Below are 27,869 nucleotides of genomic sequence, written 5' to 3' on the forward strand. Positions count from 1 at the left end.
TGTTCACTTTCCATAGTTCTGTTCTCTGGTCCTTTTTGGGGTCTTCTCAAACCTTGTTTGGGGCCTCGGGTAGCCAGCAACGGATGTCATCAAACTCTTGTTGAATTACGGAGCAAAAATGGAAGAGACCCACGAGCCGATTTATCTACCTAAAGTCATACCACGCTGCCTCAAACAGTTCGCGCACACTCCGCTGATTTGCTTACTATAAAGAAGCGATCTTCTAGGGGTCTTGGTTTTGAGGAAATATAGCCATAGTTTATGCCGGTCTTCTCGCTGCATTACTTCCAAGGATAGGCCTGCAATCTTGCCTCTGGGCCTTCCGAAGTTGTCGTTATTCTAGAGCGCCCTCTCAGTGATAGCTCACACCGGCTTGACCAAAGCTTTGGCGGTTTCGTAAACAATTGTCGCACTCTCAAATTCGTTAACGAACTTTTCCAGTTTGCTAGCCGAGGGACGCGACGCGAGACATTGGTACTGTTACCGTTGTTAATGCATTTTCGTCCCAACATAACTATAGGAGGCGCCAGTACTGCCCTTAGATGCGAGGAAACACTTGCACATTTTTTGAAGGCAACAAAACCTCGAGTGATTATCCTTTGTTTAAATTAAATTTGTCAAAACTCGTCGATGAGAGAATTAAACTTCTTCAGAGAAATACCCCAAGAAAGGTCACCGAGTACGGAGCGAAGTCATCGAAATTGCCGACGCTCACACCGTTCTCGTCATACCGTCTTTTCATACTTCACGAGCGGTCAATTGTTCTGAGCACAGACTAGAACTGCCAGTGTTGCTCATTTATCACTTTGTCACGGCCTTTTGTTTGTTTAGTGATGGAGTGGCGATCCCTTGTTGTGTAAGCAGGATACTCGTATGCCGCAATAAGGGAACTAAATAACACTAATCTTCCGTTATTGAATAGGACGAATGTAATTTAGTATCATGCATATCAAATAATCTTAATAAGTCTTATCTATGCCGTGGAAAGGATATTGTGCCTCTATCAAACCGTACTCTTTCGTCCTAAAGTGGCAATGTCACCGTTAAATCATCATGGGAAGACGTAGGAAGCAGAGAAAATTGTCTTTATGCTACATGAGTCTCAAAAGGGAGAGAAAACGGAGCCGGAAGGTAAATTAGAGCTCTGTTCAAGCAGACACTGCACCCGATGAAAGTAGCAAAGTAACAGAGAAAAAAGAGACAAATTCCTTGGGGTTATTCTGGCGCATACACTGTCGTCTAAGCAGGTGCCGTTGCAGGTGTGACTGGCGTGCCGGTCGCTAAAGCCTCCAATCTGCGCTTCGTATATTTAATCAACTCGCGTATAATAGTCCAGCGCATCTCAGTCTGCTTCCTCCAGAGAAACAGCTGCCACGGAATTGTTGGGCCGACATACACTTGATGTGGATGTTCAATTGCCAATGGCCAGAAGTCAGAAAGCTCTGCCGCCTGACACGAAAAAAGAGAGAAGATGTCACCCCAGACCAGGCTTCCGAGGATGCGCATTTGGCCATTGAATCCGGGACTCTCGTCCGGTCGCTCGATGCCCTCCTCAAGATCAAACTCCGGATCGACAGCGAGAACAAAGCCAGTAAAGTCACCCGCCATTACATTAGATGTTGCGGGTCCATATGTCTCGTCGGTGTAGGAGGCGAAAGAGGCGGAATCAATAACAAGAAACGCTCTTGTCTGCAGCTGGAAATGATCTAGGCGCTCGTCGCTTCCCACCATTTTGTTAAAGTGTCTAGAAGGTTGTTAATTCGAATCTTTCGAGTCTGTGGGACTGACTACCTCTTGGTTGCATCAATATCACCTTCAGATATACCCAAATCCTTCCCGTCCAGCCACTGCAGCTTCAGATATGGCTTGAGAGCACTGCTTCCCGTTTGACCCTTGCCCCAGTCGGAGATATGTGCCTCAAGCTTTTCGATAAATGCCTTCCATTCAGATTCGCTTTGTCCATAAGTCAAACGATAAATCGCCATAGAATACCCTCCCACTTTTTTCGTTGCAGACTCTATATTCTTCATACAGGAAGTAATCCAAGGCTCCCGCGGCATGGGCTCAATCGGTGCACCGCGCATCTCCTCTCTCGTCTGGTTCTGAGCCTTAATTTGGTAAATCCCAGTCCGCCGAAAAGATGCACCAGAGCCCCTATCATATTCCGTACTCCCTCGGTTGCAGGTGATATCACGAGCTATCACTTGTCGGGTAAGGAGCCTTAAACGCTCACTGTATGCTTTTCCTCGCTTACCACAGTCTGCCACATGCAACTCTGCCGGCCCGTCTCGTTGTGGCGGTGTGTAGCCCTTGTAGCCCTGCATCGGTAGCATGATATTCCAGTCTGCATGCGCAGCAATTTCCGTCACCATGTGCAACCGATCAGTAAGCATCCATTGCGTTGCATCCGGGATGCCAGATCCTTCAATGAGAGGTTTGTGCTGAGCAAGCTTTCGTAGCATAGGGGCCCGGAGAGCCTTGACGTGTAAAATTACCCACCTATGGGCACGCTCGGTCATCATTTCAAAGTGAGCAGCGATATACTCGGTCCAGAGACTAGCGAGGCTAATACGTTCTTTGCCCTTTTCAGCCCTGCGCTGATTGAGCACAGTATCAGCATCTGCCCAATGATCATAAATGAAGTTGAAAGTGTCGCGAAGATACACACGGACTGCCGATGCGTTCATGTACTCAAACACCGCAACCACAGCTGTTAAATGTTGACACGCCAAATCAAAGTACTCTGGGCGATCAAGGCCCTTCTCCTGCCAGCGCTGCTCGCTCAAGGGAATAATACCCTCCCACAGCCGGGCTTTTAGGAATTGAATATTCTTGCCGACCAGGCAGAGACGATTCCCGTCTGCATTGGAGCCAATTCGGGCCATAACGCGACCGATGATAGATTCCTCGTTAGACCCGGGGGGAAAAGGTTCCTGGAGAAATGGGAACAATTCCTTCGCATCGTGGCCCTGAGTAAACAACCATGATAGAAAATTTGCAATGGTTTGAGGCTCAATAACGCGATCGACTAGTTTATGTCAGCCGAGGTACAGCGAAAGTGGAGAAGAAATCGAACCGATCGGCAGATCCTGCGAGGTACAGTGGGGAATTGTGACGGAACTGCCTGGGGCTTTGACGTGTGAATACATTTTTGGTTTTTTGAACGTGAAAAAACAAGAAGCAGAAAGGAAAAGGTATCTTTAGGACCAGGCAGACTTTAAGGGGTAAAAAGAGGCAAAATTTCAGAGCCGCATGGGAAAAAAGGGTCCAAATGCCCAAGCGAATGCTAGTGACTTTTAGCGCCTTGGATTTCCACATCAATGGGCGCATGCTGGCCCGCCCTATTTTTGATCGTGTAGCTCAAGTCAATTCGTCTTTTAAGAAGGCCAAGACCTATTTTTGCCGAGTTATTAAGCGACACCTCCGATCGTACGAGCCAAGGGTTTTGGTTGTCAATACCTTGGATTTATACATCGTCGTGTTGATGGATTGCACCGCGCTAACGGACTTTCTCGCGATGGTTAGAACGTAGTAATTCTGCAGCAAAATACCTTTATCGCTTAGATGTCATAGAGCAAATTATGGATTCGGAATTTCTGGCCAGAGGTCTCTCCCGGCTAGAAATAACTAGATTATAAGGAAGGTATCGTGAATAGTCTGATCACGGTAGCCCTGACTAGGGGCCTAACGCCGCCGCTGACCAGGAGGTATAACAGAACTCGATGGACCTTATGTCCAGTGAAAGCTACAACAAAGGAATAGCTTGAATATTCGATCGTGGTGACCAGAAGCTTAGTATAATAAACTCCCTTCACCTCTATAAAAATGTATAAATATTATCAACAGTATCTCAACGATCTTCTTACAACAAGCTTTAGTCCCAATTTTCTCAACATCCAGAGCAGATTTAAACATACTAAATGTTATACCCCATAGGACTCTTTCGTATTTCCCGCTAGCTTCGTTGACTCCGGTGATTTACTGTGAGTCCTCCAATATCGATCATGTTTCACTCACCAGCGTACAATCAGTCCACCTTCTAGGATCAAGCAATGTTGAAGAAATCATTTTATATACATAATGAGTTGGTACAATACCTAATATCAGATCGACCAAAGGTCCCATATATTACTTGATGCTATATATCTGAACATACATATAGCAACAGGGCTTGGCTCTCTGTTTCCAAAGGCGACAGGTTCGGAAAGGTCACATATCTATAAATACGTGATAATGTTCCGTGAACATCTGCAAATTACACGGTCGTTGTCTGTCACCAAGTCTAACTAATGGCACCAAGCGAGCAGCAAGGCTGCCTCTGTTGTCAATTATCCCAATACCCAGCTAAATCAGACGGTAGTCAATATAGACCCTTTTCCAAGCTACGAAGAGCAATGGGTAAGTGGTATAATAACGTCATCTTTATCATGCCGGTAGACTGAGATACTAACGAAGGGATATGCCACAAAAGTACTATAACGTGGTTCCATTATCATCTCTAGAGCATGGAACTTGGAAAGTCCAAACTTATCATGGTCGATAGCCTTGACGAATATCTAGGTGAAATGCCTCCGCCAATAGGGCGTCCCTTGATCGATAAATTCGGTGATAGAGCAGTTTCAAAGGCTCTCGGACATGCCAGAAGATCTAATAGGGGTCCTGTCAAGAATCTCTCCCTATATTATTCACATTATTCGAAGGACGCCAGCCTACAACGTTGCCAGGCTCTAGCTATATTCATCCCGTATCATTAGTGATTGGTCACATTAGGCGTGAAGAAACCGGGCCCCTTATCTCAAATTCAGGTATGCTTGTATACAATTCCAAAATGTTATATGTGGTGCACGGTAATAAAGGGTCGGGGCTTGTCTGAAAGTGCCAACATGATGTCACCTCCTGTGTGAGTGTCGCCGAATGATATAACCTTTAGGAAGGTACGACACGTGGTTGCCCACCAATGGGATGTCAAAGTCCTCGACTCACCCTTAGATTCCTCTGCCAGGATGGACCCCATAATAGAAGCAAAATGGATAATCCCAATATCCCACTAACCACTGCCAGCATCCACGCCATAGTCAAACATCCTGCAGAGTCTCAAAAAAGCCAGCAAAGAGAGGCCTATAGACGCTGCCTGTGATTTTGAACTCAGTATCCTGTAAAAATTTGCGATATTCGTTGAGGATGTCTCTATATTCTAAGGGAAAAGGATGGCTTTAGCCTTCTCCCACTTGCCAAGCAAGAACTTCGAGCAAATACGGTATCTTCGACGCCGACAGAAGCGGATAGTTAGGACCACGATAAATTTCCAACTCTGAAGCAAGTTGTCTCTGACGGCTAGATTCTAAACAGAGGCACTGCGTCTAAGTGGATGAAAAAACTCATCGTGTACAACTTTTATGGCCCAGCCGAATTTCCGCTTGTTGCCATAACCCGTGTGGACCCGGGTTCCTTTCAAAGAGGATACGTTGGAAAAACATCGGGCTGCTTATCATGGGTGGCCTGTCCTTTTGAACACAACATATTGTTGCCTAATGGTGCCATTGGGAAGCTAGTGGTTGAAGTACCCATGATTTTCGATCGGTATATTGGCACTAATTGTCCTCAATCTTCACTTATCAGCCCCCGATTGGCTACTTCGAGCAACTTCCAGCGTGTCTGGTCGGAAAAGTTGGCTTTATCGAACGGGTGACCTGGTCCGGTGCGATCCAGGTGACAATTTAGTGATCCTAGATGATTCAAGTTCAACTTCATGGAGAGCACTTGGAGCTATCCGAGATTGAACATAATGTTCGGCAGTTTTTGGAAAGTAACATGGCTTTGGCTGTTGAGTTTGTTGTTCCGATATTTCATGGCAGCCCAATGTTAGACCTGTTCATGGAAATTGGCACCAAATCAAGTCGACCAGAGGGCGGTGTTCAGGTAGATCTTGAAGCTCTTACAACCGGCCTCGAGAAATATCTAAGCGATTGTGTGCCCCGGATTTAAATTCATTCTGCATATATTGCTGTTAGAAAGATTCAAGAACGACCAGTAAGACAAATCGGGGTCAACTGTATAAGATAGGTGCATCAATAGACTGCTGTCGATTAGCATTCCTCTCTCCCTATTCTATCGAAGTATCGAATCAAGCTGAGCTCCAGTATGCTTTATCCAGCTATCACATTGGCAAGAAGTCGCTAAGAAAAAGCAGCATAAACGTTGCGAAAATAATACTGTGTCTTTTTGGGTCGAGTTAATACAAATTTAATCACTATACTTGATCACAATCTAAATTGATACTCACTTTTATATCATACTAGACCTATAATAATTACATAATGTTTCCCACCCAAAATTCAAGTGTAATATCAGGCGACAAGGACTGAAACCTGTATAAAAATTATTTCCTCTTCCTTTGAGTTGCAGTGCAGATTGCAAATTCTAAGATAGAGAGGGCAGGGTTACAGCTGCCTGGTGGCCATGCCATTACGGAATGAGGAAAGGCCACTTGACAACGCTAGCTGCTAGCTGTTCTAGCAAAGGCGGATATATCAGGTTTGGCATCGCCGCGCATCGGGAGAGTCCGATCTGAGATCTGAGTGGGATGGCCCCATATACCGTCCAACCGATCTAGTCTACAGTCAGCTAGCGTCACCGCGCAGTGCGTGCAGCGCGGCAGCTACTAGTACGTTACGGGTCGAGCTAACGGCAGATGGCTAGTTCTTTATTACCCACTCCGATCACATGAACCATGTGCTGCATCCTTGGATGTAACAACATTTCTTCGACAGAGCACTCTCTCAACGCTAGGTGGCAGCCGGCAACTGGAGAATGCACTTTCGGAACAATGTCCTCCCAAACCTACCTTGCCATTGCCCACCGCAAATTCAAGACCCTTCAATCTCTCATCCCAAAAGACTGGCTCCTCGACCCACTACCCGACCCCCTCCCACTCGACGTCCGCTCCCTTGTTTCGAAAAGCACTGTCCTGACTCCAGACGAATTCTCCATAACTTCCTCGCACGACGTAACCTCACTCTCTCAACTCATCCACTCCCGGGCGCTCACATCTGAAGCCGTAACCACCGCTTTCTGCAAGCGCGCCGCCATCGCTCAACAACTAACCAACTGTCTATCGGAAATCCTATTCCTACCAGCTATCGAGCGAGCACACGCTCTAGATGCTGAATACAAACGTACAGGCAAGACACGAGGGCCGCTACATGGAATACCGATCTCTTTGAAGGATACGTTCAATATCAAAGGTTATGATTCTTCGATCGGCATCGCAAGTCTCGCAGCGAATCCTGCAAAGGAGAATGCCGCGTTGGTGGATATACTTCTTGAGCAAGGAGCGGTACTCTACTGCAAGACCAACGTCTCGCAAACTCTCATGGCCTTGGATTCGCATAACCATCTCTTCGGACGTGTCTTGAACCCACGGAACAGGCGGGTTACAGCGGGTGGAAGTAGCGGTGGTGAAGGGGCCTTGATTGCCATGGGGGGCAGTGTTTTAGGCATCGGCACGGATATTGGGGGCTCGGTACGCATACCTGCCATGTGTAATGGCCTCTACAGTATCAAACCGAGTTCACAGAGAATCCCTTTTATAGGCCAAGAAATTGGGCAGCTGCCTGGTATAGATAAATTGGGGGTGCAAGCTAGTGCGGGGCTTATGGCGACGAGTATCAGAGACTGCGAGCTGTTTCTGAAAGCGATTGCAAATGCTAATCCGTGGGAGAAAGATCCGAATGTCGCTTTCGGATCGTGGGAAGGGCAAGGGGAGATAGGAAGAAAACCGTTGTTCGGAGTTATGAGAGCTGACGGTATTACCACGCCACTATCACCAGTTGCCAAGGTGCTTGATGAAACGGTAGAAGCTCTTCGCAAAGCCGGTTTTGAAGTTGTTGAGATCAATGCTCCAGCGTTCAAGAAATACCACTCACTGGCCAACTCATTTTTTGGCATTGGGGGGAACAACCATACATTCGATATACTTGAGAGAATTGGGGAACCTTTGATTCCCTGGCTTAACACAAGGTTGAGAAGAAAGAGGCCTGCAGATTTGATGCAGCTTAGCGAATTACATGTCAGAAAATCGACGTTGGAGAAGGAAATGTTGGAAATCTGGAGGGATGAGGATGGGAGAAGAATCGATGCGTTAATTTGTCCAGTAGCTCCTCATCCAGTGCCAGAGATTGACAGGTGGAATGGTGTTGGTTATACAAGTGCATTCGTCGTATTGGACTATCCGGCTGGAACACTGCCAGTCAGAGACGTCTCAAATGACGATTTAAAGGACGAACTGCCTGAATCGGAAGTCCTTGGAGGCTGGGATTCGAGAAACAGGGATTTGTGTAAGCTCTCTACCTTCATCCCCCTCGTACTCTGTCTTTCGTACCACTCTTACATGTTTCAAACCTCTGGTTACCCGTTCCCTTCCAGTGTGGAAGCAGTGGTGAATCCTATCTTGAAATGTTATGCTGATCCATCAGAATCAGGGCACCCAAACCTCAAGGATAGGACTGTATATTTGAACACGAAGCTATCAGTTCAAGTTGTAGCTCCCCGATTACAGGAGAGAAGGCTTTATCAAGCGATGGCACTTATTGATGAGATCTTGCATGGTGCTAGCTCGGAAAACAGCGCTAGAATTCAATCCTGGAGCACAGTAGCTTGATACATATCTGATGCCATCTATATATAACCCCCAAAGTCAGCCCTCTTGCGCAACACTTTTTGCAAAGCCTCTTATTTAATTGGCATCCGTCGAAGAAATGCGGAGGCATGTTTTTACTAGCGCTCGTCATATTTTAACTAGTTATTCAACACTACTCTTTCCTGATTCTTAAGGCGCCAACTGCTGAATCAGTACACTCAACCCCTTTATTTTCTCATATCATTCTGTTCTTAGAACACATATCTCAATCTTGGTACTATTGCTTACTGTCTTCCTCGCACTCGACAGCATCGCTTATGCGTTGAGAAAGAATGTTTGCTAACGAGGGGCCAATCATGTTAAAGACAAACGGCCTTAGTTGACCGCTGATCCCCTCGCCAAAAACATACAGTTTAGCCTGGTGTGCGCATTGCTAGGTGTTGCACACTTATACTGCACACTTATACCTATGGGTATTCTTTGATATTCTTCTGGCTATCGCGGCCTCCGGGTCGGAGACGGCTTGTTTTTTTCTTACAACTGCAAATAACTTGCAAGAAACATACACATTTGTTGATGATGACCACGAAAATACGTACATTGTATTCTACGGTATTGATACTAATAGGAGCCTCAAATTAACTAGAACAAAGCCAAATATGCAGGCTGCACTTTCGGTCACATCCGGGCCTGTTGTCAAGATCTCAAATTTTAGTCAGTCGAAATCGGTCAACGTTCCGTATACCCTCACTGTTTAGGTGGGGCAGGATTCAAAAAGGGTTGTACAGAGTGCACTGAACTCGTCCGATACGAGCTTTTGTCTTGTGCGTAGCGCCCTAGCACGCGTAAAGTCGATCAATGTACAGTGTCACTTTGGATTATATACAATTTACTACACATTAATCATTTCAAGGCTCGGCTCGTAAACTCACTACGGCCCCACAAACCGCCCAGTTGTCAGTAACGAGTTGAGGTACGGTCGACGACGATCTATGGGGCTTCTACCCGAAACCCTAAAGGTTAAACATTGTCCTTTTCAAATGATACCAACAGCCTTCTTTGCAAAACGATTAGTACATGCGCTTGTGAGTAGATTGTTTCCTAATTTCGGTTGTTTTTTCCATCCCAGAAAAACATAGCAACCACGTCGCTGCATCGCTGTAGCCCAATCACAGCTCTCGGAAGAAGTACCTTTATTTTGGTAAAATCAATGCAAAGCAGGATAGGAGTAAAGTACCGAGAGTTTTGTCTGATGAAAAAAAAGTAGCACACGGATGTATGTGGGTATTTGGGCATTGATTTAGATAATTAATTGGGTGCCGTCCTTCATCAAGAGGCCGTGTAAATTCTCAATGAACAACCCGAATGTCTCATTTGAGTGACCTGAAAATAACAATACCATTGTCGAGTCTTTTGATCTCGCTGCGAGGGAGATCCTAAGTGCTAAGTTGATCCTTCCAGTGATGTTGTAGTGCTGAGGCAGAGCTTAGCGAAGGTCATTGGCCACATCCATGACTGCTGGCACTAGCGGTGTTGTTTCACTGTCCAATCGGATTTCCGGTTGGATCTAACCCAAATATGATATTTAATGCTGAGGTCCAGCTCCGAGGTCCGATGCCGAGGCCCCTGGACCCCCATTCTCTACTGTAGCAAAAGCATTAGTACCTCCCCCCCCTTTCATGTCCTCAAACCCTAGACTGAGTCTTAACAGTGTCGCGTCACTGGATTATAGCCAGGCTTCTATCCTTATCCGTACTCCGTACAAAACATCCGGTCAGTGAAAATGGCAACACCTCGTCGAAATGGACAGCTGTCATCATGCGAGCCTTGCCGAAAGTCCAAATTACGATGCGACCATCAAAGTCCCATCTGCGGTCGATGTCTCTGTCATGACCAGGCCGAACGCTGCTTTTACCATCCCGCTCCACTAACTCAGCCGCGTGCACGTGCCTTGAGGGTGGACTCCCGGAGATCCAAGAGGCAGCAACGCCCGGACAATCAATCGGTTTTTCGAGTGGATAAAATGATCTCCAGTACAGCCACGCCTAGCCCGCAGTCAGGTTTGCCACTGGTTACAGATGCGGGGGATAAGTTAGGCGATCAGCATATCGCGCAATGGACTGCAAAGGAGAAACAGACTCTGGGACCTGGAATTCTAGGGTTGGTCTCCCCCCAAGATATTTTCAAGGAGTATGAAGACACCATGCGTGTTGAAGAACCAGGCAGTCTACCAGCAGTGACAGTGCCAACAGCTACATATTCACTAAGCAACTCCAATCAGGTGCTTCTAGGAGTTCAGGTTCTATCACACCTGCAAAAGATCCGTTGGTTCCATGAGATCATTGAATTAAAGAACAAGATATGCCCAGGATGGATTCTAGGCCCTCTCTTGACTCGCGCCTTGTGCAATTCCATGGAGCAAATGTATGATTGCGCAGTCCGCGACTCTCAGGATACGCATACATCGCTAGCCACCTTGTCCCATCAAATATTTGTCAACACATCAAAAGATATTCAGACACAATCAACAATGGATTTTTCTGAGTATTTCGATGCAATAACGGCGAGATGGGAGACAATTGGACTTGTCTTTGGCCTATTAGGGACAGCATTATTCCATACGCCCGATGATGACCCGATCTTCACGCATCGCAACCCCTGGAAGCTTGAAAAGAGCCAACTTAGAATTATCGCCACCGCTGTTTGTGAGATTTGCTGCCAATTCTGCAGTAGTGCTGGAACGACTAGCGATCCCTTTTGCTGGTTTACAACCCAGCAATTAGTTCTCTTGAGTTCGATGTTCGGCGACAGCGGTAATCACCCCTTGATATTGCCCTTTAGTAAAGAGAGGAAATGGCTAAAACTTGAATAGACTATAGGGTCTGGCAAAAGCTCGGAGATCTATCTACTATCGTATACGCAATCGGCCTGCATCAATCCGATGAAGACATTGAAAACGGCTTTCCGTTCTTCTTGGTGGAGATACGAAAGCGAGCCATGGTGTGCGCATACGCTATTGATAAGGAGCTAGCGACCTCCTTAGGGCGTCCTCCACGGATATGCTCTCGATACTGTAGTATTCTGCCTCCACTGGATATAAGTTACGAGACGATGGTTCTCTCACGAAGCGGAGGAGAGAGGGCACTACAGAATCTCGACGCGAATGGTTGGAACACCGAAGGGAATCTGACCATTGGCGTCAGGCTTCGCGTTGTGCTACTAACGAGCTTGTTGCGAGAAAGTATCCTAGAGTTGTCTTTGAGTCCTACAACTCAGCATATTGCAGCCAAAGTTGAGTTCGTGTCTCATAGAGTTCAAATTATGTTGATATCAGGATCTGACCCTAAGAAACTGTACAGAGAGTTGATTCAGAAATCCCGTCAAACGCAACAAGACCTTCCTTCATTTATGCACTGGTCTCCCGAGGACGCTGCAGCGGGTGCTTACAACTCTACACGAGACGAGGGCCGCGCCTTCGTTCACATAGAATTTACGTATCAGGAGTTTCTGCTGCATCGGATCTTGCTAAAGCGCCTTGGGATAAACTCACAAGGTCTTATTGAAAGCTCAATGGAAATAGTGACCACGCTATTAGACATTATTGCTATGCAGACCCGGTCTGCTCACTTGGTGGCGAATATGTCGTGGGATGTAAGACTGCTCTGCCCCCTCAATACTGATATAGGGCGTCTCTTATAACATAATCTTTCTCCAGTTATGCTATATTGGCCTTCCTGCTGCAGGCATCCTGACTTCAAACCTGCTCTCGGGGCAAAGCTCTCAGATATCAAATTCATCACCACCGCCGTTACCTGCCAACTTTCGTTCACTTACTATCCAAAAGCTCATTCTTTTTGTCTCCCATCTGACCTCGCGGGTGCGTCCACATGAAGGGAGTTATGAGATTGCTCAACAAGGGGCGAGATTCATTCGTCGGGTGCTCGATCGGATTCTTTCACCCGAATATCCCCAGTCGGTTCCCTTAACACCTGATATTGATTTGTCTAAAGATTGGTATGACGGTCGTGATTTAGACGGTAATCTTGATTTCATGGCGTGGTTTGACAATATCCACTGGACTCATGACCCTTTGTTGAGTTTCACCTGACCTCTACACAACAACCATCTTCAGCCCAGTATATACCATCTCTGAGCAAGATCTGATCTTGCTCAAAAGATGGGTACTGGGACGCATATCAGAATCAGGCTTCCTGTAACAATATCAACAAGGCACTGCTTTTACGGAACAGAACACCCGATCGCTTTCGAGGTTTCACCTTTTCTTTCCATCAATTGTTTTCTAAATGTACCCTAATATTTTCGACCGAATAAGCAAATCAGAAACGACTGATCGCGTCAGGTAACGAAATATATATCAAGAAATGTTCAGTTCAATATGCATTCATAAGGCTATATGAACTCTTCAACAGCACCAACAACTCGCAGTACTGATACCAAATCCGCATTCATCTGCTCAGGTATCAACAGTGATGCTTCACAACCCTTGGAAAACTCTGATCATCATCCATGTTCCCCCGAATGATGTCACAGTAAAATTTTCCTGCTTGCCTTTGTGCTCATATAAAGGTTAGCACCTTCTTGGGTCAAGGGTCCGAGTAGATATACTGACTGATTTCCCAGGCCTCATCAGCTTCCACGCGCTTGTTGATGTTCCATACTTCATCGGCTTCCCCACAAGAGGGACCCGTCGGAGCTCGACCGATTGGTTGAACTTCGATGGGTCCAGGCCCTACTATGCAGATGCAAACGGGACCACCCCGATTAGAAAGGCATAGGTTGCACTTCTTGCAGACAGCGAAGGTAGCTTCTGGCGCCTGAGAGACTGGCATACTGCACACTGCATGTTCTACCAGGAAAAGTAGGTACGAATGAGGGAAACGGGGGTAGTAATGGAACGGAGGTTCGATAGTGTCGCTCATGCGCGGCAGACCTCGTAAGGATTAGGAGGCTGAAAATTTTCTATAATTTATTCTCTGATCTCTTTCGCCGCGTGGTGAGCATTACTATTCATACGCATCTCGTGGGGAAATCATCCTGTATATAATGCGTGCCTTTTTCCGAACGCCTTGATCATTATGTACACAGCTGTATATGGTAGAAGGGCCGTTTTGTGGTTGATTAGCTGAATTAGTGGTGCTGGAACCCGCTTTGGCGCTAGACAAGTACAGACGGTCACTATCACCGATATATTATATGTCTGTACAAACAGTCTCTTGTGATTGGTTACGGTTGCCTGGAAAGAAACATACTTCATTGAATATAGTTGACTATATAACTAGCTGCTTATATAAATGTGGTTGGATACTGTATTGGTGAAATACAAGTTCGAATGGTGCTGGAGATCGACCGCAGGCTTTTGGACTGTGATCCCCTAAGGTTTCCAGGTTCTGCTATGTCAGCAGAACCTGAGAACGGAAGTGGGCCTGAGATATGGCATACTCTTGATTATCAGAAATAGCAATAGAGAGAGAAAAAGCTAACTCGGCTCCTAAATACTTCGGGGGCTTGGTCCTTTAAATTCAAGATCGCAGGGCCGGACAATCGTCAAGCAAAAAGAATTTTTGACATTTCAGAGAGGGGAAAGAGATTGCGCAGCTGATCGGTTACTTTAGATAAAATCAAGCGAAATAGTCTGGCGAGTCATACCTAAGGATTTAGACGCATGAGCTGGGGTAGTTTGTATCACTGACGTGTTCGCCACACAGTTCGCTGACTGTCCACGCTCTGAGTCTACCACGCAGGACAAAGATCAAAATGATTGATCCGGTCAATACAGTAGTTGCGCGACTTGGGTGATTCACACCCAAATTCTCACGCTGTCTTTAGCGCACTTACCCTTGTCAGCCCCGCTGGCGCAACCGTGAAGTGGCGCTCACCCATTTCTCACCCGGGCGACACGCACCGAACTAATGATCGCACCTAAACTCAATTGAAGACCTAAGCATGAAACGACGGAACTGAACGCATGGAAGCTAGTGTGAAATACGGACGTGCTTTCTCTACATGTATATAATTCGATTACCCTGATCCCTCACCGAAATGACATGCAGGATATAAGAAACCGATAGCATCGCTGTGTTTAGGCTGGACGCTTCTATATTTACCATGTCAAGCAGCAGGGGCCCTGCCAAAAAGCCAAACAAGCCGCAGAGCACATGAGAAACCATTGCCTGCCCTCCCCCTACATGTTGTCTAATGCGATTGGATATGACCGGTCAAGTTGACAAGGAAAATTTGCATCCCTCTTCTTTCTTCCCTCGCAGCCACTAAAAGTGGTTTCTGCCCGGGTATGTTTGCCCTGTAGCCCAGGTCTCGTGAGACCATAGCGGATATTTCTGTCGGTCGCTCTGATTCTATGTTCCTCGCACAATGGCCGTTAAACTGCATATGTCTGCAATAGATTTTGCAGAGAATGTTGCGAGAATATTGCTCTAAATTATCTACTGTCTTTTTGATCCTCCTGAAACGCTCAGGTTCAGATATCTGATTGCCGCTGCCAATGAGATATAGCCTGGATTGGGTTGGCTGCCTGCGAATACCGTCTGGTGCCTGGGTTCTTTTTCTCTTCTTTTGATATCGTTAGACCGAAAACTGACCTTGCATAACCATTTGCTGCGCCAACAATACTGCATTTGAGAATACGGTAGAGATAAGATGTTTTGGAAAAGAAGGAGGGGTTGCATGTAAACCTGATTCGCTAAGAATGAATATGAGAAAATACCTTGCCGCTGTCCTGGTCCCGTGCTACTGCAATCTTTCCAAACGAAAATTCATTTTTGGTACTGCTCACAACCTGCAAAGAACGCAAATGCTCTTGCAAACTCCCAATAATACTTTTCGTATTAGACCATTGACTTGCGGCTTAAAAAGTTAGCATAACCATGATGTGAGAAAAGGGATTAGCGCGACTTTGATCGGGCTGTGTTTGGAAGCGCCACCACTGTAGCGCGAGCGTTGCAGTGACCCTTTGAGCTGAAATTTAATGCGGTTGCCATCGGCAATTAGGCTTCCACCTAGAGACGCCTGCTCTTTACTCCATAAATAACAGCATATACACTATGGTAGCCTCCAAATGCTTGACTCTCGTCTATCGGATGGAATTCCTTCGAAGCCACTAATTATTATTCTCCATGAGCGATCCAATTTCTGTGATTAGGAGCGCGGTAGACATTATCTCGCTTGGTCTCACAGTCTGTCAGGGCCTACTGACCTACCATGGGCCATTCAAAGTGTATAAACCAAGAGGGAAACAGCAGCGCGATAGGAGTGAAGTGGAAGGGAAGTGGAAAGGGGTAAGGAAAACTGGCAGTGGCTGCCTGGAAGGCAAGTACATGGTTTCTCCTCCTGCATCGCGAAATCTGTCTCTTATCAAAATGTACAAAAGCACATTTGGGAGTACCTCTGTACATTTCGGGGTAGGGCTTCATTCAGAGGGGTGAAGAATATCCAGGTGGGCGAACTGCTTTCCGGACTCGCCTGAAGGCCGACTGCGTAAAGCGGCGAGTCCCCCAGCACCAAACAATGGGCGCTAGGTGAGAATTGCAGAGTGGAGCTGTTGTATGTTTCTGTTCTTTTTACACTTGTTAGCCTGGCAGACCTAACGGTGCTTGTTATTGTGATCGTTACGTCGGGAGCGACAACGTAGTGACGAGAGACCCCGACATCGTCCCGAGAGCGTCTTATATCTTCAAATTCCTGGCGGCTGGATCCACCCGGATACTCAGAGCCAGGGCTATTAACATACCGCTTGGTCTGCCGAGGGCCGCCCCCGATGTTCAGCCTTATAGCCCCATTTCCCCCGGAAGAAATGTTAATGGATCTGTCTGCAACAGCTTCCTGTGAAAATCCAATTTTCGATCTGTTCAATTTTAGAGTCGTATTTTTGTCTTCCATCCGTGATCCTCTGCCGCTGCCGCGGCAGCTGTTAGAAGAGCTCCTTTGGCTGCCGCTCTTACTTCCGTTACGGTTAGATGTTTTGTTAGAGAGCAATGACGCTTGCAAGAGAGGCAATACGGCAGTCGATGCTTGAGCTAGAGCCAACCGAGCAGACAGTCGATCGCCATGGTAGGACGCACAGCGTTGGCGATCTCGTAAGCTGTGGGTTCTCTCTATAATAGGGGCATCTCTTGACATTCGATAGTGTCCTCGATCCGTGATCACCGGTACGGCGTCTCTCAGATCCGCCAGGTCCATTCGATCGTGATCTCTGTCCACATCCTGTTCCTTCCTTATGCCTCTGGAGGCGTGGAATTGAAAGGGGACAGCCGCGGCGCTGGTCTGGCTTTTCCTTGCTTCCGATCGCTCTGGTCATTTCCCCTGTTGGACGCGTCGGATTAAACTGGGCTTTGGTTTCGCCATTGGGGGTGGCGGTGGGGGTGGAGGCATGCGGCAGTAGTCCTCATCCTGTTCCTGGTGGCTTTTAGAAGGACGACCACGGACCTCTCGCGAGGAATAACGCTCCAAAGGCGGGTCTTCATCATACCATGGCGAGTATGCTCCTGAGTACATCGGTGGGGGCGGTGGAGCCCCATAGATCCATGCGGACCGATGCCGCGATGGCTCCCGGGATTGGGACTCTTCTCGTGGATAGTCCGATGGGGGATCGTACTCCGATGCCGACAGGGAATAATCGGAAGATTGACCATATGGAGATGATGAATATTGGTTTTGCATGTAGGCGGAGCTGGATGGAGGGATACCATGGTCGTGTTCATGCATGGACTACTGGCTATACATCGGAGACGACATTCCGGATGTCATTCCTGATCCCATGCCTGGTGGCATATCGTGGAAAGTCATGGGACGACGGTTGAAGTGGTAGGTGTGATACGCATGGGAGCGATGAGGTCGACCAGCGTGACTGACGTGGATGCTTTCGACAGCGCCGGGGTATCGAGCCGTATGCGGAGAAGATGAGAAATCCGGCATGGGAGGTCGTTGCTGGATATGATCCGGATGCTCACCCGATTGATGGACGATTGGAGGGGTAGCGTGGTAGGGGCATGTGTTGCTGAGAAAGCATCACATTCTTGATCCAAGTTATCTTTCCCTCAAAATCCACATTTAATTTGAGGCTCCCGAGATACCCGAAACTGAAAAGACTTGTAGTCAAATTGATAATTGATCTCTCCAAGGAATTAATGGATAGATCCTGACATTGCCATTTCAGGCTTTCAAAGTTTTAGAATATCTGCTGGTATGTAAGTGTCATATCAAATGTGTTGTAAGGAGTATAGAAGAGGAAAAAGGAAAGAGAAAAATGAAATTCAAGTGTAATGCCCAACGGCCGAGTCCTTAGAATTGTTTCAACGCACGAAATAGAAAGCAATGGAACTCAGCGCCGACGAGCCTTTTTTCCATTTTGAGTTTTATTATAAATAGGGGAGTAAATCAATAATATATATGAAATGCAGTGACTTAATCATTTTAAGGTAATGATCGAAATAAGCATTGCTGATCCACGGATCCATTTTTCGTCGTGTTTTGCTCACTCTACTACTGATTTGACTTCCCAAAAATTCCGCATGAAAACAACAATGACTTCTTTTTTCCTGTTTGGAGCTTTTTCCCGCCTAAAATGCCTGATCTTGCGTTTAGCCTGGGTTAAGTCAAGCTACACCCATTACAGCCGTGATGAATTTCCCCGCATTGGCATCTACGCTTGTGGCTGATTTCTGCAATCATTCTTGTTTCCTTTGGCTTAGAAATTTAGCCGTACTGACAGTGTGCATTCCGGTCACCTCGCCTAAACCACTGGTTGGTTCGAATTTAGGCTACGTGATTAGGGGACCCGGATATATGGGTGGATGTGATGGATACGATGGAACACCACTAAGACTTGGTAGGAAACAAGGTCCGTCGGTGGTGAAGATTGTGGAGACGGGTGAGTTTGGGATAAATGGAGAGCTGGGTAAATTAAATCGAGACTACCATAGGGTGAAACTAACTAGAAACGCTCGCCCCACATGTTCTGGTCAATATAAAAGGGACCCTGATTCCCACCGAGAATTTATCATAAAACAACAGCTCTCAATTCATTTACTATACTAAGAAAGCCCAATTCTCATCATGGTATCATTTACAGGCCTTTTGGTGGCTGCCTGTGCGGCAGTCAGCGCCTTTGCACTTCCCAGTGATTTGGCGACAAGACAAAGCATCACCACGAGCCAGCAAGGAACCAGCAATGGCTACTTCTACTCTTTCTGGACCAACGGTGGTGGGAGTGTGTCCTACACCAACGGTGCCTCAGGGCAATACGCCGTGAGCTGGACCAATTGCGGATCCTTCACCTCTGGCAAGGGCTGGGCTACTGGTAGCGCCCGGTAAAATCGATTGACCCATTTTTATTTGCATAAATCACTAACATGCTTAAATTAAAAGAAACATCAACTTTTCCGGCACCTTCAGCCCCTCAGGTAATGCTTACCTCGCTGTCTACGGCTGGACCACGAGCCCCCTCGTGGAGTACTACATTTTGGAAAGCTATGGTACCTACAACCCCGGAAGCAGCATGACCTACAAGGGCACTGTTACCAGCGATGGATCCGTTTACGACATCTACACCCACCAACAGGTCAACCAGCCTTCCATCTCAGGCACTGCTACATTTAACCAGTACTGGTCCATTCGTCGCAACAAGCGCTCCAGTGGTACTGTCACTACTGCCAATCACTTCAATGCCTGGGCGTCCCTCGGAATGAGCCTCGGATCCCACAACTACCAGATTGTATCTACTGAAGGGTATCAAAGCAGCGGATATTCGTCCATTACTGTGTCCTAAGTGGCTCGAAACCCAGCCGCGGTTCTGCGCTAAATGTTGACTTGATTGAACTGTTGAGGTTCATGCAAACGACGAAGAATTTGTATTGAATTTTGGTTTCCAGAAAGCTCACAAGAAGTCCCGCTTCTATCAATCAGTTGCACTTCTCTATCAAGCTTGGACTTGGGGAACTGTCACTGGTATATATCTGATTTAGGAATCAATCATTTTGTCTATCTTGCTACATACGTAATTTTGCCATGTGTAGAAGAAATCAACGGTAATATCATCGTAAGGAAGATGGGCCAACTCAGCGAACCGTCCGTATGGTAGTGGAACCTCAAATCGGGCTTATGCGAAGGCTGTATCACAGAGCTCTGGACACCCCAGCCAAGCAGCCGGTCATTATACTTGGCCCCTACGGACAACCTCTCGATTTTCACCGGTTTGGTACGATCCTCTTCGTGGTGGAGGATATTGGGTTTTTCCGAGCCCTGTCCTACATTGGGATGTTGGTGGAGGCCAGCCGTAAGCGCGAGGTGATGGTGAGAAAGTTAGAGGTTCTCTGGAAGAGCTGAGTTGGCAAAGATGGTAAGTCCCTAGCTTGAATAAGTACTTCGAAGCCAAGGAAAGGAGCCATCACTTGCTGATTGAAGTTTCAAAGGAGCGTCTCCAGTCCGCCACCGCCTGGTTGCGGGACAACAAGAAGAAGGGCTTGGTGTGTCAATCAACAGTTGATCTCGCATTGAGAAGCTGAGAGGGAGGTTTGATTGATAGGTAGTTTGGTGTGAGCGCTTTTTTCAGGGTTGACTGTTATCTGCACTGTTGATTCACTTTTTCTTTCTTCTCGATTTAACTAGATTCTCTTGTTGGATTCGGGCGCCAAAACAGATCGTCCGATTGGGACGTTAGAGGGCTCTATAGCATATCAAGCAACAATTCGCTGATTTCTGTTGGCCATTTTACAAGGCGCTAGGAATTTTACCGTGGGCCGTCTCCCTTCTCATCCTCATAGCCTCTCGCCGAGGGTATTGTTGTTCGTCATTTGTTGTTGGCCCAGTAAAAAGCTTTGGGTACGTAGCGCAACCGCCGCAGCATCAGCCTGTTATATGTGGACTTCGAGGCTGGTTCTAAGGTTAACGGTGGTCTTTAATTGATCAATTCTGGTGAATATCGGTTACAGCTAAATTTTGAGCGGTCACATACGTCCGCTAGTTACTACAGCAGTGTCTTAAGACTATCGCGCCAAGCGGGTATTCCGCGTTTTGAGTTAGGCTTCGAAAATTCTTGCAGCCCTCAGCCCCTAAATGTATGAATTTACATGAATCTCTGTGAACAAAGGCCCGATGTCTCATATTCGCATGTTATTTAAAAGCATCTTCGTGATGGCGAAGACTGGCATCCAAAGCTGCACGCACTGACCAGGGCGGATCGCTCGGTTGCGGGGTAGCTTTATGTCCAGCCAGAGGAATTGGCTCACCGAATTTATGACTACCTCATGTTGAGAGGATATCCAAACCTTTCTGGCTTGAGTGGCCATTATACAAACAACAGCGGTGGTGAAGAGCCACAAGCAGATAGCACCTACCACGTACCACCGATACAGTGACTTTTGCTCCACGAGATTTTATATGAGCGCGCCAATTGCTGTTACTGCCAAAAGGTAGTGACATCTCATCACAAGCTGCATGTATCGTAGTTGGACAGCTGCACAAGTCGTCGGTATTACGAGAATGAGAGCACAACCGCCCTACATGTGATTGATCATTATCAATCAACGCAACAGGCGCACTTGCCTCGAATGTCTTGGACTTACAGCTAGTGGAACAATACTCCGTGGGCTTGCCAGGTTCGTCGTCCTGGCAGCAGTAACAGGCAGTGAATAGTGTAACAGAGAATGGAGTACACAGATTCGACCTACCCAGCGATGGAACCACGCAAGCATCTGGCGGTCTATGTGGAGCAGATCTGCCGGAAGACCAAAGCTGATGGCGGTTCACAGAGGCACAAGGTTGATGACTACCATGCAACCAGCCCTTTTCTGTGCTTGCGCCCACGAATTGGTTCGAAGCCGGAGACCAACGATGTTCCCGGCTAGCATGACAGCCATGATCAGCGCTAGTTGGAGATTTCCAGCCAACGCATGCATCTGGGTAAATGAACAAAGGCAAAGCTTCTGCAAGGGACTAGGACATTTGCTCGAAAAGGCCGACGGGAGGTCATATGGTGTCCTGTCCATGCCCAGTGCCATACATCTCGCGTAACCCAGTAATTTAGGCAGATCGCTATAATTATGGCCGCTGAAACGGCGTATAAGTTAGGGAGAGAGGTATCAGCAATCCATTGATACCACTTTGACCCGGTTGGGGGCATTATCTCAAGTAGCACCCTAGAGGGGGAAGTCACCTTTTCTTATGAGGAAGTAGGGCTACTGTGGGGTAGCCATTGTTTTTCGAGCAATGAATTGGGTTCTAGTCATGGTGATAGGATTGGGGCGGTCGTTTTCGGCTGTTCATTGCGGGCTCAACGAACAATTACGAAAATGCTCTCCACAAGACTGCTCAGTGGACTGGTCGACGCAGCAATTTCATCTTTCATGTAACATACAAATTGGAGATTGTCCCCCTTATGAGATCCTTTGACCATTCATAATGTCATGTCCCTATGAATATCTTGTCTGTTATCCGCGGTAGATTGTAATAAATTGGTTGTTCTGAAATCCTAAATGGGCTATAAAATCTGGTCAATCTGACCTGGACGAATGTGAGCTTGCTTTTCCTCGGGCGGTTGCGGGTGATTCAGCCTGTTTTCTGCCAAGTTGGACCTCAACTTGTTGTTGTTGAGCTCTAGGGCGCAATTATCTTGCTGAATTATACTTATATGTTCAAGCAAATACTGATTCTGTTCTTCCAAACTGGCGTTTGTGTTGGCGTGAGCCCGTAGAATTTCGTCGTATTTTCGCAGCATACTCATTGCTCACCATGCATAGTGGCAATGGAGCTAAATGTGCCCAGATCTATTTAGGCAACGCTCTTACCGCCAGTGGCCATTAGCGATACTGTACGGAGTGTTTTGAAATTTAGTGGTTCGCAGTAGTTCGCAGAATTTAGTGCCCCGAAGTTGATTTGGGTACCCAAAGCCGCCAATTTACTGCGTAGACTTTGACTTTGACAATCACTCCATTTGTGTTGAAAATTGTGTGTACGGCTGAATCCAAAACGTGATTTCTTCCCCCTTTTGAAGGTTCGATCGATCGGGATCTTCCGCTTCAAGGCCCGCGGCCACCTCGAGCCCTGGAACCCTTCCCAATGCCAACGGATGCCAGGAGGCAATCCGCACTCCACACCACTCGGTAGCCCCGGAGCCGCTTCATGATCAGGAGTCTACAGATTTACCTTTCACGTGAGATCCGGCCCATTTGTGTGTTTTACCTATTTCCTTTATATCTCCCAATCAGTTTCCTCCGCTCGTGCCACGCCCATACGTTGGCTTAGGGTCACCCAAGAACCACAATAAAGTAAGAATCGGAATGCTCTCGGGTCTGCTGTCTGGCCCCAGGCATTCTCCATTGCTTTCTGAATCGCCTCCGGGTCAACAAAGCCCAGCCCATCGACAGCCTCTTGTGTCAATAACCCCTTGAATTTGCGGTGCAATGGTCCATCCTTGGGCCATTTAGTGGGCGCAAGGAAAGGGTGCTTCTTCCGTTTGTACAGCTCGTCTGTAATATAAGGACGCACCGCCTGACGCAGGATCCATTTTTCATTGATTGACTGCAAGGCTTGGCTGGATTTGGTCCAGATAGGACCCAATTCACCACAACTGCTTGCGTTTTCGACCGAGTAGTGCAGTTTAACGCTGGGCGGTAATCTATTCAGGTACTCGGTGAGATGGTGATCGAGGAATGGGGTTCGTGCTTCAACACTATGTGCCATCTCCGTGCGATCGCCAAGACATGATAAGAAAACGTTCGCGAGCACGTTCTTGTTCCACATGTACATGGAAGTGTGTAAGGGGTGCCACATTGACCGCATCTTTGCTTGTACATCGCTCGAGTGAGAATTGAGGACCGTCATGCGGTAATCGAAATTCGCATGTCGGCTTTGGAGCCAGGGGGCGAAGAGAGAGGCAGTCGGATGCCATGCCAGCAGAGTATCACACGTGTCGAATGCTCCCGGTCCTGCGCTTGAATGAGGAACGGGGATATTGTCCAAGACTGTTCCACCTATTTTTTCCCAAATTCCTTTCATCTCTTGCTGTGCAGATTTGAACAGGTTTTCTCTAAGGTCTCCGTTTTTGGCCAACTCAGAGTCGGGGGAAGCTCCGTCAGCCTCGCGAAGGAATTCGACAGGGAAGCAAGGGTAGCCAGCAAAATGTTCGTCAGACCCTTCACCGGTCAGGACGACCTTGATTCCATGTTCTTGTGGGAGAGTTGAGAGCGCGAATTTGGCCACAGAATTAAGATCGTAGTGATGATGCTCGCAGTGGAACACGGCGTCTTCAAAGTCTTCAGCCAATGTATCTTCCGTGATGATCTTCTTGATGGTCTTTACTCCAAGCCACTCCGCTGTGCGCTCGGCAATATCTTTTGTCTGTTAGTTCCGCATGATATACTTGGTGAGAACACTGGTCTGCAGCCCTCAAGACTTACGTGATTCATCATACCCAGATGTCTCCGGAAACGCCACACTGAAGCAGGTGACGCGAGAATTCTCTGCGTTTCCAAGCTTAACATGTTCTTTGCGTGAAAGTTCAGTGACTATACCAGCAATAGCAGAGGAGTCGATGCCACCAGAGAGGTAAACGCCAATAGGAACGTCAGCGCGCAGACGAAGACGGATAGATTCGACTAGCCTCGCGCGAACGCCACTTACCATCTCATCAATGGAGCGAGTTTCGGGTTTGGTCTGTACCAAGACAATCAGTTGTTGGCGCTCGCAGCTTAAATTTTCGACCAACCAACCTTGTCTTCATACTCAGCATCCCAATACTTGACCTGCTGCACACCACCTTGCTCTGTAATATCAAGATAGTGTCCAGGCAGAACCTTTCGAACGCCGCGGAACAGCGTTCGGTCATCTAACATCCAGCCAGCGTCGAAAATTGCGCGCACATCCCAGCGCGGCTTCCAACCCATAGGCAAGAATGCCTTGGCCTCGGAGGCAACCAGTAGTGTCGACCCGAGGCGAGTATACACCAATGGCTTGATGCCATAGCGGTCGCGTCCGGCGATCACGTGCCGAGAACTTTCACGGTTATCATAAATGACAAATGCAAATTCACCCCGAAGATGGGTGAAGAATCCCGGGGCGCCGTAGATCTTGTAGAGCGCCAAAACCAGCTCGCTGTCGCTGTCGCTCTGGAAAACGTAACCGTGAACCGTTTCGCACTCTCGGCGAATGGAATCATAGTCATATATTTCGCCGTTTACCACGGCATGTATTTGGTTGTCGCTTCCATGGAGCGGCTGTCGCCCCGCGGAGGACAGGTCATTGATGGAAAGTCGACAATGAGCCAGCCCTACTTGCTCGTTGTCACTGATCCAAATGTCCGAGTCATCAGGGCCACGGTGGGCGATGATATCAACAGAGGCTTTGAGCTGCGTCGCAAGTCTCTTCGCCGTACCACTAAATTGGGAGTCCAACTTGGTTTCCGCGTTGGAAGGGGCACTTCCATGATGGGTACAACCATTGTGGCACTTGTTGCTTACTGGTGCAAGCGAAACACAAGCAGAAATTCCACACATTGTGAACTCACCAATTGCGATAAATTAAAACACTGTTAAAAGAAAAGTTCAACCATGTTCGTCACAGATTAAAGGGGGTCTGAGGGGCATGCTAGGGCCGGGATATTCCGCCCCCTAATTTGAAGTAGTTAGGGGCCATTGCGTTCGATGAAGAGCAGACAACAGTAGACAAAAGAAAACTAGAAACAAGCAACCGTGGGTGGACGACGATACTCTCTCTCCCAACCATAACCATGCAAGTAATATCATGGAACAACCATCACACCATGGAACGGAACCTGCATCCATCCCATATTCTCCAGAGTGCACCCTTTAAGCGCCTTATGTTCCTCCTCTACCCTTTTCCCCTCCTCGTATGAATTATACTCCTTCTAATTCCCACGAACCAGGCCCACAAACCCATCTTCATTAGCGAGAACCGAATCTAACACATCCTGCGTAACCCGGATATAGCACAAGTATCGTTCCGAAAATCCCGAGCCGGTGCGTTGTTCCTATTGCGCTGCAGTCGCCGCCCATCGCTTTGAATGGTCACCACCGCCGCAGTGGCCCCGTCAATCCTCGAGTCCTCGAATACGGTCACGGCTAGATTATTAAGTAAATCAAGCCCCCCGGCCTATTCTAGCGTCTCCTTGGTGTTAACGAGTAGAAGACGCATAAATTCCTCCTAGGCTGTGTCGCTCTCGTAGGTTTATCGGTAAATAACGAATCCATAGGCAAGATAGCCGTACTCGTGGAGATATTGCTCGATTTAGTCGGCCTCGTTGGATTAGAGACTCCTACTCGGGATACGTGGAGACAGGCTTTGTAAGGGGGGGGGGGGGATTAAGCAGGTGAGCGTGTTTTTCCATTTGGCTTAGAGGGCTAGGAGTAGTATTTACCGTGGAAAAAGGTTGAGCTATATTTCGATGCCAGATTCTTTGCCTAGGAGACGTACGCAACGCGAAAAAGCTAAAGTGAAGTTTCGGAGTAACCTGGGTACACTCCTAGCAAAACTCATTACTATGTGTGGGAAGGAAAGTAATGTCAAAAAAGATGGGTAATTTGTAAGTATAATAATTAATCTGGAGACCAGGCTTTTTACCTAATTTGCAAGGTTAGTTTGACGATGTTTCTTTTGCTCTAATAATATTTGTATAGCTTGCGATGGTGACTGCCTTGATTTGTTGATTGCGTTTATTGGCACCCAGCATTAAGCCCTATTAGGCCATCACATGATTGCCAGATGTACCCTGTTGTGGACACCCAGCTGGACAAGTGTAGAAAAGACTTACGCTAAGCTATATTAGGCTATCATGTGATAACTACTTGTACCCGTCCAGCTGGAACCCGCAGTAGGTCGCATTCCCACATGTGATTGGTGACTGGCATGTCCATAACCTATCTTTTCCAAAAGGAATACGGAAGGTCCGTTGCAAACTTTGTGCGGAGTATATCGAAGCCAAAGCGGCGATTATCCCCTTCTGATTAGCCCTAGTCATAATTCACGGGCACCTCACTGGCCATCATTTTGAAGAATAGATCTACGCTTTTAAGAAAAAAAAAGGGTCCGCTATATCACCTATAGTAGAAGCGCGGGGGCTACTCCGCGAGAAACTAGAGAGAGAATCAATTTTGAAGAGATTCCTTGATTCTTAAAAGTCTAAGTAGCTGATAAGGTTCTAACCTCTTAATGTGTCTAGCGTTTAGAAAATTAAGTGCGAATTGATGGCATGGGGGTGGTTGAACTAAGGTGGTGGCATACGTCAACAAAGTTGTATTCGGCATGCCGGGTATGGTGCTATGAAGATGCTTATGTGGTGTGGCTTTTCGCCGCAGCGTGCTTTTGTACAGTCTGGCAAAAATCTAGCTGTACGACAAATTGTATGGCATGAATGGCAGATAAAGGCGCTACGTGCAATATTGAGGCTCAAGCCTGCTACTCAGTCGGTATTGTCAGACCCACCAGTATTCGTTTTCTCAGTTCTGCTATTTATATCCCTAGTTCGTTTATTCGCTAACGCAACACCTTTCAGTTAGATCCTACACTTAATATGACCAATGAGATATCGGTGACTCTCTTATATTATTACTATGCTTGAAATTGTTATACACTTATACCTAATCCGCCCATTCGAAGCTACTAGAGATCTAGCGGTACAGCAAATGTATGGTATGGCTCAATGATATTTAAGACTCTAATTGAAATGATAAAACCCGCTAATTTAACAATCTGTACGGATATCGATAACCCACTGTATCATACACTTTTGTAAAGTATGCCTGGTACCAGTTGGCATATAATTTCTGGGCACAATATCCTGTCTCCACCATGTATTCAGCTTAGAATTCGACACAACCTGTCATACTACCGGCTACATCACCTGAAATGTTGATTGGCCGGTGCTTTCAAGCTGTGGCCTCTGTTTATGTCGTCGAATTCCCCACTTGAGCTGACAGCAGGCGGAAGTCCGATTGAGTCCGATTGAAACAGATAGGTTAGTGTAGTTCCGAAGATACTCCGCCGAGTGCCACCAATGTGCCGTTAAAGAGTAGATCTACGATTGCATTATTAATCGAAGAAAACAATTCCAAATGATACCCTTTAGTCCAACGCCTTGTCCTTTGCCATATCAATTATCTATATAGTCTGATGAACGTCTTCCTTAAGTCCATCTTTGACTCTTCTTGTTAGTTACTTCCCTTTTGATTGTGAGAGTATTTGCGTC

The 27,869-nt window shown here is 47.1% G+C and overlaps 9 protein-coding genes across 9 annotated transcripts; 5 read left to right on the plus strand and 4 right to left on the minus strand.

Annotated features, from left to right (window-relative positions):
- Positions 1 to 1,239: 1,239 nt before the first annotated feature.
- N7529_003274 (uncharacterized protein) lies at positions 1,240 to 3,149 on the minus strand (the record flags this gene model as incomplete). The annotated part of the gene is made up of 3 exons (XM_057238801.1): positions 1,240 to 1,744; positions 1,792 to 3,028; positions 3,077 to 3,149. The coding sequence occupies 3 exons, from the start codon at positions 3,147 to 3,149 to the stop codon at positions 1,240 to 1,242; spliced, it is 1,815 nt and encodes a 604-aa protein (XP_057101412.1).
- A 3,677-nt stretch (positions 3,150 to 6,826) lies between these two features.
- On the plus strand, positions 6,827 to 8,659 carry N7529_003275 (Amidase; the record flags this gene model as incomplete). Its single annotated transcript, XM_057238802.1, has 1 exon — positions 6,827 to 8,659. One exon carries the CDS (start codon positions 6,827 to 6,829, stop codon positions 8,657 to 8,659), a length of 1,833 nt encoding a protein of 610 aa, XP_057101413.1.
- Positions 8,660 to 10,421: 1,762 nt separating this feature from the next.
- N7529_003276 (uncharacterized protein) lies at positions 10,422 to 12,746 on the plus strand (the record flags this gene model as incomplete). Its single annotated transcript, XM_057238803.1, has 3 exons — positions 10,422 to 11,451; positions 11,511 to 12,289; positions 12,354 to 12,746. The coding sequence occupies 3 exons, from the start codon at positions 10,422 to 10,424 to the stop codon at positions 12,744 to 12,746; spliced, it is 2,202 nt and encodes a 733-aa protein (XP_057101414.1).
- A 496-nt stretch (positions 12,747 to 13,242) lies between these two features.
- N7529_003277 (uncharacterized protein) lies at positions 13,243 to 13,488 on the minus strand (the record flags this gene model as incomplete). Its single annotated transcript, XM_057238804.1, has 1 exon — positions 13,243 to 13,488. The coding sequence occupies one exon, from the start codon at positions 13,486 to 13,488 to the stop codon at positions 13,243 to 13,245; it is 246 nt and encodes an 81-aa protein (XP_057101415.1).
- A 3,478-nt stretch (positions 13,489 to 16,966) lies between these two features.
- Positions 16,967 to 17,587, minus strand: N7529_003278 (uncharacterized protein; the record flags this gene model as incomplete). Its single annotated transcript, XM_057238805.1, has 2 exons — positions 16,967 to 17,342; positions 17,394 to 17,587. The coding sequence occupies 2 exons, from the start codon at positions 17,585 to 17,587 to the stop codon at positions 16,967 to 16,969; spliced, it is 570 nt and encodes a 189-aa protein (XP_057101416.1).
- A 1,140-nt stretch (positions 17,588 to 18,727) lies between these two features.
- N7529_003279 (glycoside hydrolase family 11 protein) lies at positions 18,728 to 19,439 on the plus strand (the record flags this gene model as incomplete). Its single annotated transcript, XM_057238806.1, has 2 exons — positions 18,728 to 18,981; positions 19,040 to 19,439. 2 exons carry the CDS (start codon positions 18,728 to 18,730, stop codon positions 19,437 to 19,439), a joined length of 654 nt encoding a protein of 217 aa, XP_057101417.1.
- A 305-nt stretch (positions 19,440 to 19,744) lies between these two features.
- N7529_003280 (uncharacterized protein) lies at positions 19,745 to 20,175 on the plus strand (the record flags this gene model as incomplete). The annotated part of the gene is made up of 2 exons (XM_057238807.1): positions 19,745 to 19,963; positions 20,032 to 20,175. 2 exons carry the CDS (start codon positions 19,745 to 19,747, stop codon positions 20,173 to 20,175), a joined length of 363 nt encoding a protein of 120 aa, XP_057101418.1.
- A 1,140-nt stretch (positions 20,176 to 21,315) lies between these two features.
- Positions 21,316 to 21,516, plus strand: N7529_003281 (uncharacterized protein; the record flags this gene model as incomplete). The annotated part of the gene is made up of 1 exon (XM_057238808.1): positions 21,316 to 21,516. The coding sequence occupies one exon, from the start codon at positions 21,316 to 21,318 to the stop codon at positions 21,514 to 21,516; it is 201 nt and encodes a 66-aa protein (XP_057101419.1).
- Positions 21,517 to 22,858: 1,342 nt separating this feature from the next.
- Positions 22,859 to 25,161, minus strand: N7529_003282 (asparagine synthetase B family protein; the record flags this gene model as incomplete). Its single annotated transcript, XM_057238809.1, has 3 exons — positions 22,859 to 24,000; positions 24,067 to 24,322; positions 24,379 to 25,161. The coding sequence occupies 3 exons, from the start codon at positions 25,159 to 25,161 to the stop codon at positions 22,859 to 22,861; spliced, it is 2,181 nt and encodes a 726-aa protein (XP_057101420.1).
- Positions 25,162 to 27,869: the final 2,708 nt, after the last annotated feature.

Source organism: Penicillium soppii, assembly GCF_028829465.1.
Source record: "Penicillium soppii strain IBT 18220 chromosome Unknown utg000003l, whole genome shotgun sequence".
In the NCBI taxonomy this organism is placed as follows: domain Eukaryota; kingdom Fungi; phylum Ascomycota; class Eurotiomycetes; order Eurotiales; family Aspergillaceae; genus Penicillium; species Penicillium soppii.